Raw genomic sequence first — 11,893 nt, 5'->3', positions numbered from 1 at the left:
AACAATTTTTTGAAAAGTGCAATTCTTTTTGCTTTTAATAAAAATGTTTCGATTCTCACTTATTTCAAGAATATTTTACAACAAAAATTTTGAAATGACGATTTACATTAAAAATAAAATTATAATTTAAACAATTCTGGAAAAGGTTAATAAATAAAAATGATAATTTGTTAAAAAATTGTTTAAATAATAATTGTACTTTTTATTTTTAATCTGTGTCTATATATAAGTTTAGTAATTGAAAAATTAGAAAAAAATTTATCTTCGTAGTGCAAATTGCGGAAAAAGATAGTAAAGAAGAATAATAATATTTGTTTAAAAGCTGTTATGACGAATTTATCTTTTGTTTAAATTATTATTCTTATTTACTAACTTTTTACAGAATTGTTTAAATTATAATTTTATTTTTAATCAGCTCAAAAATAAAAAATTCAACATCTTGCAGAGGTTTAGTCTTCATCAATTTTTTTTTGTAAAAATACTCGTGAAATAAGTAAAAATCGAAACATTGTTATTAAAAACAAAAAAAAAATTGCACTTTTCAAAAAAATGTTTATTTAAAAAAATTTTTTTTAATTTATTTATTTAAAAAAGTAATTTTTTTGACGAAACATTTTTTTAAATTGTTAGTAAATAATAAGCATTTACTCAAAAATTCATTACAATTCGTTTATTTTTCTTAGAGATATATGTATATCATTTTCAAAATTTAAAAAAAAATTGTTTAAAAAAATTTTAAAAACCTTTTTAAATCTAAACTTTTTCAAAATTTTTCGAAATCGATTTTGGAATTTTAACTGGCATGTATTCCACTGTAAAATTTCAAAAAGTTTTAACAAAATCGAAGAAGTAGGGGACAACTTTGATTTTTTAGACATGAACTGACTCATCTTTGATAATTATATATCTTATTTATGATAAGAATATTTTTAAAAATTAATAATTTTATTTTTTATAATTTTAAATAAAAACCGGCTCTTTTCAGAAGAAGTCCCTTTTAGAATTTTAAAGATTTAGTAAATATATTATAATATTAATATATTTAAATATAAAACATTTATAAAATTCATAAAATTTATGAACATTATTAAAATAAATTCTTTAATTTTCATATTCTAATCATCCTAATTTCTAAATTCTAATAATTTTTAACATTTAATAAATATCATAATAATAATTTTTATTAATGAACTATTTTTTAATGTTTTCAGTAACAAATTTCCTTCCTCAAAATTATCTTTCTAAAAATTAAACAACAATTATTTTAAAATGATATTTTCCTGTATTTAATATTACGAATATAAAATATTTTTTTTAATTTTAATAAAATAAAACTTGGGACTTGGTAAGTCTTTGAAATTTCAAAAAATTAAAGCGAAATGAATTTTTTATGCCAAATTGACAGAAATAAATAAAGGAAACCGCAAAATTCATAGTTTGGCATTGTCTACGCTCCTGACTGAGAAAATAAGATATGAATTCCACAAGGAAAGAAATTATGATGTATTTCGTCAAATTGTAAACAGTAGGATGAGTGAAGCATTCAAACTGAGTTGTGAAATGTGATAAATCAAATTGAGAATGGAATTTGACGAGGTTAAATATCAATTTTCTTTTTTGTAAACTAAATTAGTAAATTTAATTAATTATTCCAAAAAAAGTTCCAAGAAATTAAAAAATACAAATGAAAATATAAAACGATATTATTTTCCTCAATAAGAAATTTAACAAAGATAATTTTCACAAAATGTCTAAATACAATTCCATCTGACACTCGAATATTAAAAATTTATTCTGAGAATGACGATTTCAAGGGGTAAATCTTTGGGAAATACTGAGAATCGTTGTCGACAGTGTAAAAAATTGTTTTGCTGTTCAAATTGTCGATTGGCGCACGAGCAAAAAAATCATTCGCCCCAGGAAATAAAGTGTCCAATTTGCTGTTCGAAAAAACTCCAAATAAATGGAGATGAAAGTCACGAGTTCATTTGTCATTTAGTTTTTCATCATTTACCGCTTCTTTGTCGTCTGTGCGGTCAGTCGTTTCAAACGTGTGAAGATTTGAAAATTGTTCAAAAGTGCGGTTGGTGGAAAGAGGAGAATTCTCGTCGTGTGCTGAAAATTTTAGAAGATACTTTATCGCCGACAACAACGTCGGAATTAGACGTTAATAATTTTATTGATTCGTGCAATAATAATAGAAAAAGTGTTTCTCGGAGTAAGGAAAGAAGCGGCAGTCATCGTTTCGTGACATTGAATTCACCTCCGGTGTTGATTAGAAATACGAGCACGCCGATGATCAGCAGTTGTTTGAAAACGAATTTTGAATTGAGAAAATCAAATTCAATAAGTTTACATCTAAAAACGCCGAGGAATTTTTCCCCATCATTAGAAGATACGGAGACTCAACAATATTTGGATAACAACGAATTTCAAAAGTGCAATTCTGATTCTGTATTCAACAGTGGGCGATACAATTCCCAATCGAAATCGTTTATACAGGTATTTATCAGTTTATTTCTACTTATTTTAGAATTACACAAATTAAGTTTGGAAAAATAAATAAGTTTTAAAAAAAAATTGTTCTGATTTTTCTACATTGTATTGTTTCTACAATTGTAATGTTTGAAATTTTTTAATACAACATTCAATACTTTATACATTTAGAAAATAACGTTTTATTTGAAAAGTGAATTTTTCTTAGTAACAATAAATAAAAATTTTTAAAATAATTAAATTTATTAGAAACAAAATTTTATTCATAATGTACAAAAAGTACAACTCAAAACTTATTTTTGCTTTTTCTATTGTGTGCTTAGAATTGTTAAACTGTTAAAAATTATATTACTGAATTTAAAAAAAAAAAAATCACAAAAATATATTACTGTATGTACTATTTTTAACTTTGATTATCATTCTAAATAAGTAAATAATCAAATATCCATAAGAAATTGATCTTTTCAAAAATACATAATTAAATGTGAATAGAAAAATATTTTGTTTTGACAACAAAACATTTATTATTATTCTTATTGATTTCTCTTTTGTTGGACAAAAATAAAAAAAAAATTATTGTTAAAGCCAAATTACTACTAAATATATTTTACAAACTTATCGATTAAAATAACTTTATCAAGGTATCAAACTTATCGATTAACTTAACTTTATCAATTTATTTTTATCCTTAATTTTTAAAAAGATATTATTTACTCTCTTTATAGAAATTTTTTTAATTCAGACATAACTTTTCTAATTTTAATATTTTTAAATACTTTCTGTTATTTTTTTCAAAACAAATTTAAGTTGTTACAAAATATTCATTTTAAAAATTTTTTCTATTATTTTTTTAATGTCTTAAACTTTTTTTTAATATTTATTGAACCAAACTTCTGATAGATATTATTTTCTATTGAGCGGAAAAACCAGTAAAAAATTGAAAAAAAATTTAAATTAAAAAAAAATTAAAAATTTGTATATATATTTTGAGTAAAAGGCTAACTTCAAGAATATATAGAAATTCAGGGTTGCCACAGGTCAGGGAAATCAGGGAATTCAGGAAAAAGTCAAGGAAAGTAAAATTGATCAGGGAAATCAGGGTAAAGTCAGGGATATTTATTAAAGTACTGGAAAAAATTGAATTTTTGAGAAGTTACAACTGATTGCAAAAATTCAATTATTATTTTCAAAAGTAATAAAATTCTTCTCTGAAATTCAATTTTGTTCAAAAATTTTTAAAAATTCTCATCAAAATTCAATTATCTTTAAAAATAATTAAATTCTTCTCTGAATTTTAATTATTTTCAAAAATTTTAATAAAATTCTTTGCAAAATTTTAATTTATTTTCAAAAAAATTTTTCTCAATTCAATGATTTTCAATATCTTCTATTTTAATCAAATTTTTCAAAAGAATTCAATTATTTAAAAAAAATTGATGATAAAATTCTAAGCAAACATTAAATTATTTTCATAAATAATAAAAATTAATTTCACAGGAATTCAACATATTTACAAATTTTTTATAAATTTCTTCGCAATAATTCAGTTATTTTCATAATTAATAATATTTCTTACAAAAATTCAATTATTTTTATGAATAATAAAACTTAAAATTTCGCAATTATTTTTAAAACAATTTCAATCGAATTTCTCGAAAAATTTAATTATTCATAAAAATTTTATTAAAATTCCTCGAAAAAATTCAATTATGTTGATAAAATTTTTTATATGATAATTCAATTTCGAGAAACATTCATTTTATTCAATAAATTATTAATTTTTGTATTTAAATAATTAAATTCTCGTAGAATTTTCCAATAAAAATTGATTTAAAAATAAATATCATTTAAAATTTTATATATAATAATTAAATATTAAAATTATTATAGCATGAATTTTTAAAAATAATTGATAATTGAATTCTTTCGAAGAATTTACTTAAAATTGTATTAAAAATAATTAAAATACTGTGAAGAATTTTATAATTTATGAAAATAATGGAATTCTTACAAAGGAATTTTATCAATTTTTTTTTAAATAATGGAATTTATGTGAAAAATTTTATTATTTATGCGAAAATAATTGAATTCCTGGATCGAATTTTATTACATTTTATTTCAATAATTAAATTCTTTTGCGAATTTTTATTAAAATAGTAAATTTTGAAAATTTTTTAATTTCAGCGAAGTATTTCATTATTATGTGAAATGTAATTTAATTCTTGCAAAAAATTGTTAAAGATAATTTTAGAAATTTATTTAAAATTTTATTAAAAATAATTGAAACCCTGCGAAGAATTTTATTATAATTTTTGTAAATAATTTAATTTTTTTTTGAAAAATTTTTTTAGAAACTTAAGTTTTTATAAAACATGAAAATATCAATTACTCCGAGTCGAAGACTCGGAGTGATTGATATCTTCATGTTTTATAATAAAAAAATATTCTTATAAAGTTATTGAATTTTAAAAATGTTAGATTTTGAATGCTTTGAAGAATTTTAATTCCTATGGAAAATATTTTTTGAGTATCTAATAATTTTTAGAGTGAATCAGAATATTCTTTAGGGTCAGAGAAAAAGTTAAAATACAAAAAATAAAAAAATAAATTCTTTTTTTTTATTTTTTTTTTAGTTAAAATTTTGTCTAGAAATCAGGGAAAAGTCAGGGAAAAATAAAATTAATTTTTTGTGGCAACCCTGAAATTTTTATAAATAATTTTTAAAAAATAATCAAAATTTCAAAAGAAGACAAAATTTTCATTTTTCGAAAATTTTGAGTTATAATTTTGAAAAAGAACATTTTATGCAACTCAGGCGTATTATGATCACTTTATCTACCTGTATAGTTGCATATTAAGTTCCTTCTTATAACCCTGCGGTTAATAAAGTGCTCATTATTGCCCTAGGGCAGTAAAGTACTTATTATTATCCTGGGGCAATAGTGGCCACTTTATTGACCACCTGGGTTTTTGGGGTCGCTAATTATGAATTTGATGTCAAATTTCAGAAATTCAAAATGTCGGATTCAATATGTCGGACAAGATTTATAAAAATTCATTGGATTCACTTAAAACTCGTTACTGAGAGGTTTTTGGGGTCATTAATTACGAATTTGATGTTAGATTTCAGAAATTCAAAATGTCCGATAAAAGTAAGATGTAAATAATAATTTTTACAAAAATCGTCTGCCATATTGGGACCCCATTTTGAATTTCTGAAATCTGACATCAAATTCGTAATTAGTGACCCCGAAAACCCCCGAGTAACGAGTTTCAAGTGAATCCGATGAATTTTTATAAAACTCGCCCGCCATATTGGGTCCGCCATTTTGAATTTCTAAAATCTGACAGCTGCAGCGCAAGATTGCTTTAAACTTAAATTGCTTTAAATTTTTATTGTGCAATTAGTAACAAAAATTGTTAGAGAATTATTTTCATTACATCATAGTTGATTGATCTATATCTCAAATTAAAAATTAAACTAATAACAAAAATTTTCTATAATATCTGTATTTGAATGAATTTAAATAAATTATAAATTAAAGATCACTTTTTTAATTACAGAGCGGCAGTTCCGAGTATTACACCTGCGACCAACAGGACTCTAGAAGAAGATTGTCTTCACTATCGAAGGTTGAAGAGTTTTCGGAACCTCGAAGTCGAATAAAAAAGGAAGTAAAACAATTAAAGAAAACAGTCCGATTTTCCGACCGATTCTCCCAGGAAATCGAAATGGCCGAGTACGAGGAATTCTTCGAAGCTCAGGAAAGTCTCTCCGAAATATCACAAAAATTCCTCGACGACGACGACAAAGAAATATCAGTCAATCACGTTGAATCAACATTCGACGACAGTGACAATCGCGACAATAGAATAAATTTCGAAAAGGAAAATAAAATCTTCCTAGAGGAGAGCAGTATTTATACAGAGGAAAATAGAGGACCGTCGGAAAGTAATAGCGCTTCGGAAAATATTTCCCTAATGATCAGGAATGTTCACTTAAATGACAATAATGACAATCGATTGGAAGGCGTTGTAAATGCAAATAGTTTACAAAAGAAAATGTATTCAATGAAAAACGTCTATTTAAAAGAAAATGTCAATTTTTTTAACGAATCAAATGTTTATTCTCAACCGAACGAAACGAGCGACGATGAGAATAAAGAAAATGATCATTCTGATTCATCGAAAGGAAGTTCGAAAATCTCTCAACAAGCCGAATCTTCTCAAATTGTCATGATGGTCGTCGTGAATAATGCGTCACGATTTTCAAGAACAGATCTAGTGCCTCTAATTGATTCGGAACTGAAAAAATTAGAGGAATCATCATCGATGAGCACTGTTTACAATTCAATATCAAGTCAATCGTCATCTCAGGAAGAAAAATATTCAGTGACTAATTCTCAACTCAGAAGAAAATCCACAACCTCAGTCAACAGTTATTTCTCCATCGCGAGTACCGAATGTTTCTCAACGCAAAATGATTCTGCCTCAAGTAACGAGAAAGAAAATACCACCTATGAAAATGAGGAATCTTCAAAATCCGATGGAATTCTTTCGGCAATGGCAAGAGTCGTGAGAAATGCTTTAAAAAAATTACCAGGTAGATGGTTTTTCTACTTAATTTGTTGTGGAGCTCACGATTATAAAAAGAAATATTCCTACCAGAGAATTTAATATAATATCAGAATATTGTGGAATACTCATAAATTTTATAAATTATAAAGGGATTATTATAAAGGTATTATTACAAAGGGACTAATTACGAAGGGAATTTTATCGTTGAAAATTTGAATTTTGGCATCTTTTAATTCGTAGAATTTTTATTCATCTAATTTTTTTTACTTACAAATTGAAATTTAAAAACATGACAATTATGAGGTATATTTTAAAAATTCTAACATTATTAGGTATACTTTTTTTTAAGTATTGAAAAATGCACGCATATCAAACTTTATATAGTAAGTTTACGTTATTTTTATTAAAAATAATATTTGAAGAATGTTCAATAACTAACCAAGTACTTATGTGTAGAGTAAAATAACGAAATAATAGTAAACGCAAATAGTTTAAATAAAGTAAAGTATTTTTTGGGAAAATGTGAATTGTATTTTGAAATAAACTAATATTTAGGTAATTTAAATATTTTAGTATTACATATAAGTAAATTTTGAAGGTTTCTGATGCCTTTACTCCTTCAAATTATAAAAATTTTTTTACTTTTTTCTAAACATTTTTGTCTTGTAATGTAAAATATTAATAGTAGAAAATTTTTTTATTTAAAATTCTAGGTAAAATATTGAAAGTCAGAAAGTTGTACAATTTAAAAAAAAAATAAAAAATTAAACAAAAGCATTTTTCGAAAAATAGCAGCAAGCAGAGTAAGACGTTGAAATAATAAATTCTGCAATAGAAGAAAAATTTGCAAAAAAAATTTTGTTAACGAAATCAAGAAACACCATTTTTATATTCATTGACCTTTTTTAAATTACAAATCAAAAAGAAAATAGTAATAATAATAAAACTATTGCGTATTTCTAAGTTTTTAATAATAAAGAGACCTACAAAGTGGTAAATTTTTTATCCACGCTTTAGAAAACTTTTTCTGTAATCAAATAGTTTTAAGAGATAACATTTTTTGAAGAAAGTGACAAAATAGGTAGTTCAATTTAAAATATTTTTATAAAATATCAATTATTTTTTAGGAAAAAACATCAAACTTATTTTGGCCTCATGTCAGTAAAGTCAGGGAAATGCCAGGAAAAAAAATTTTTTGTCAGGAAAATTACAAAAGTTAAGAATTTTTTTTGACTTATTTTCAAAAATTACGACTTTTTTTTATTCTTCTTCCAAATATTGCAACAAAATATCACAATTTTTAGTAAAACAAAGTGCAACTATAAACAAATCTTTCGAAAATTATTTTTGAATCATTTTTTAAGATAATTAAATTTTGCAAATATATATCTATAACAAAAATCTTCTAGAATAATTGAAATTTTGTAAAATTTAATTAGAAATAATTGGTTTTTTTCAAGTATTTTTTCATAACTTTTTGAAAATCAACTTTTGAAGAATTTTAATTGAAAATTTTGAAAAAAAATTGAATTATCAAAAATGTTAATGAAAAATCTTTAAAAGTAAATTGAAAAATGAAAATTAATGGAAATTAGCTTCTAATTTTTTAACATTCAATATATTTTCAGTATTTTCAATTACATATTTCCGGAAATTAAAATACATATTACAAGAAATAATAACATTTTAGAATTATTTTCAACATTTTGAAGAAAAAAATCTTGTTTAAAATTTTTAATTCTTTTATTTATTCTTTTAAGAAATTCAGCTAATTTTGAAAAATTTCATTAATATATTTTTAAAAACTAATTCTTAGAATTGTTTTATCGTAATTTTTTAAGATTTAATTATCTTAGAACAAAGTAGATAAAAATTTATAAAAATTAATTTTTTTGAAGGGCACTTTTACTATATTTAAAATCAATGCTGCAAGTGTCCTTTTAAGATCCGGAGCCTTAATTATTAAAAAAGTATTATCTAATTCAAAAATTTTTTTTAAAATATTTTAAAAAATGAATTGTAAGAATTTCTTTACTATATTAAAAAAAAACATGGACAGTTACAATTATTATAAAAAATTGAGTTATTTGTATTTATATATTTAATTCTTGAAGAACTTTCGGAAAATTATATAAAATAATTAATTTCGAGATGAAGTTTAATTGAAAATTGTAGAAAATAATTGAATTTAGCTAGAGTCATAATTGTAAATTTGAGAAATTATTAAAATTCATAAATTTTATTCATATTCCGTAAAATTTTATATTTTTTTGTAAAAAGAATTTTGTCAGGGTAAACTTTCAGCTGCAACGATTTTAAGTGTCAAAGAAAGTCATGTTAGGTTTACGTGCTATATGAAACTAAAACAAAATTAGCAATTTTTTAAATTGAAAAAATTATAAATAAGTCAAAATTATAATTTTTTAAAATATTAATTTGATGAATTTGTCAAGGCATTACTTAATTATTATTGCACTTAACAGTAAATTATGAAAATTTGTTATTGGTATTGGACTTTTGTAAACTTTTATGTAATTATATATCTATATGTTCATAAATGAGTACTTACATCATTTTCAATATGTACTTTACTGATAAATAAATTGTCCTTTAATTTTTAAAAACTTTATAATTTAACCCTTTAAAGCGGTAAATAGTGAACCATTTACTTAAGTTTTAACATTTATATATTTTAAATTAACAAATAACGAACTTCCATGCATCAATTTTGTGAAATTTTGTTTCCGTTTATCAAACAAAAAAATGGTAAATTTTTGAAAATTAATAAATATTTTATTGATATATAAAAACAATAATTATATAGTCTGCAATAACTAATAGTCTTATCTGCAAAATGTTTCAAAGTAAAAGTAAAATTTTTAAAAAGTAAAATTTTTCATAATTAGTTAGGTTCGACTAAAAATTTTTATTTCGGGCTTTTTAATATCGTTGATTATAATTATAATATTAGTTTTTCAACATTTAAAATGGCGGATCCAATATGGCGTTTGTTAAAATTATTTTTTTCGTGAAATTGCCGCTGATTACAAATCCAACTTTAGTTTTTTAAAAATTCAAAATGGCGGATTCAATGTGCCGGAAGCGAAAAATTAAATTTCAATCAGATTCGTTTGAAACATGTTTTTTCTTCGTTTTTTTGGACCGCTGATGTTTAATAATGATGATTTTATCACTCAGTCGTCAAATAATTCAAAATTGAAGTTAACTTTAATTTTTAATCAATTTTCTTTAATGAACGTTAGATTCGTAAACAGCAAACTTAAAAACTACCGAATAACATAAGTTTCAAGCGAATCACATTGAATTTGCTTCAAAGCCAATCGAAAAATAAAATACTCCAAAAACGAAAAAAATACAAAAAGTACTTATTTTTCATCATTTATATTAGAATAATTAATTATATTAAAATATTGGAAAAATGTAATAAATGTTAATGTTAATAATGTCAATTAAATAGATTTTGAGTTTATAATATATCCATAAATAGATTTATTTATTTATAAAATTTTTTTTTTTATTTTTTTTTTAAATTAATAAAATTTTGTTTTTAAATTTTTAAATTTTTTCATCTTCTAAAATTTTATTTCATATTCCAGGAGGGAGTATATTACAAGAATCAAGTGAATCCACAATTGAAAAATCAAATTCATCTTTAGCGGAATCAACATCAGAAACATTGTCATTATCATCATCGACGAATTCACCACCGAGTTCTGATCAAAGTGTAAATAATCTTACAAGTAAACGACCCAGAGATGCAGTATCGCATTCTACAATAATTCCCAATCCCACTTTACCCAACGAAGACAGAAGTCCAATTGCAAAACGCCAACGTGGATGGTATAAATATAAAGTAAGAGCTAGACCTCCAATAGCTCGAATGAGGAAAATTCAAGTCACATCGCCCAAAGGAATTTCTTCCGAAACACAACGGTTTCAACAAGGCTCTCTTTCTGTCGGAAGACTAAATACCATCATTCCTCTTCCCTCCAGAGCACACCAATGCACTCAAACGGAGAAATAAAATTTTTCCCTAATTTTCCCAATTGAATTCTAAATTGTGATTTAGATTTCCCATATTTTTCTCTCTCGACAATATTTTCTTACGTTTTTTTTAACAAAAAAAAGAGAATTATATTTTTGCATGCATGCCTTTTGATAATTTTGGAAAATGAAAATAATTAGTTTTACTAAAGTATTCTGTGAATTGGAATTGAAAAAAAAAGTTTTAAAAGGGAAGATTTAATATTTAAAATGTTAAACTTAACTGTGTGTTTCTTTATAAGCATAAAATATTTTTGTAAAATTTTGTAATTATTTTATTTCTACGTACAATAATTTATATTATTAAATATTTGAACATATGTTATTAAATTACTTGGACGTTAAAGATTTGATTATTATATAAAACGATTTCGTCAGAAATATTATTTATTTGGAAGAATTTCTTTTTGATCAAAAAAAGTAAAATAATGCAGCAAATCAAATGACAAATTGAAAACTGATAATTATATTTATAAAAAACTTGCATTAGTCACAAAAGAATGTTAATAAAAATAAATTTATTCGTGAAACGTTTTTGAGTTTTATTTTATTACGCGAGAAATTTATTCATGAAAATTTAAATTTACAGAATTTACTTATCAAGAGAAATTTCATTTTTGACGAAGCATATTCTGTTTGTAAAAATTTTATTCACGTTAACAATATTAATATCCAGAAGTAAAAAATATTAAGAAAATTTAAAACTTCTGGAGATTATCAAGAATAGGCGACATTTTAATTTTTAATAGAACAA

At 23.1% G+C, this 11,893-nt stretch overlaps 1 protein-coding gene across 1 annotated transcript; it reads left to right on the top strand.

Annotated features, from left to right (window-relative positions):
* Positions 1-1,508: 1,508 nt before the first annotated feature.
* Positions 1,509-11,669, top strand: LOC122498162 (uncharacterized protein DDB_G0288805-like). The gene is made up of 3 exons (XM_043605774.1): positions 1,509-2,502; positions 6,061-7,099; positions 10,692-11,669. The coding sequence occupies exons 1-3, from the start codon at positions 1,801-1,803 to the stop codon at positions 11,117-11,119; spliced, it is 2,169 nt and encodes a 722-aa protein (XP_043461709.1). The 5' UTR covers positions 1,509-1,800; the 3' UTR covers positions 11,120-11,669.
* Positions 11,670-11,893: the final 224 nt, after the last annotated feature.

The sequence above is a fragment of the Leptopilina heterotoma genome, unplaced genomic scaffold, assembly GCF_015476425.1.
Source record: "Leptopilina heterotoma isolate Lh14 unplaced genomic scaffold, ASM1547642v1 Lhet_142, whole genome shotgun sequence".
Classification (NCBI taxonomy): domain Eukaryota; kingdom Metazoa; phylum Arthropoda; class Insecta; order Hymenoptera; family Figitidae; genus Leptopilina; species Leptopilina heterotoma.
The sequence above is the reverse complement of the archived record's forward strand: the minus strand, read 5'-3'. Positions and strand labels throughout refer to the sequence as shown.

What these genes read in the sequence shown, in the direction of transcription:
- LOC122498162 (XM_043605774.1), top strand. Translation starts at nt 1,801, where the DNA reads ATGACGATTTCAAGGGGTAAATCTTTGGGAAATACTGAGAATCGTTGT. An exon ending in AATCGAAATCGTTTATACAG is followed by an intron (nt 2,503 to 6,060) that starts GTATTTATCAGT and finishes TTTTAATTACAG; the next exon opens with AGCGGCAGTTCCGAGTATTA. An exon ending in TGCTTTAAAAAAATTACCAG is followed by an intron (nt 7,100 to 10,691) that starts GTAGATGGTTTT and finishes TTCATATTCCAG; the next exon opens with GAGGGAGTATATTACAAGAA.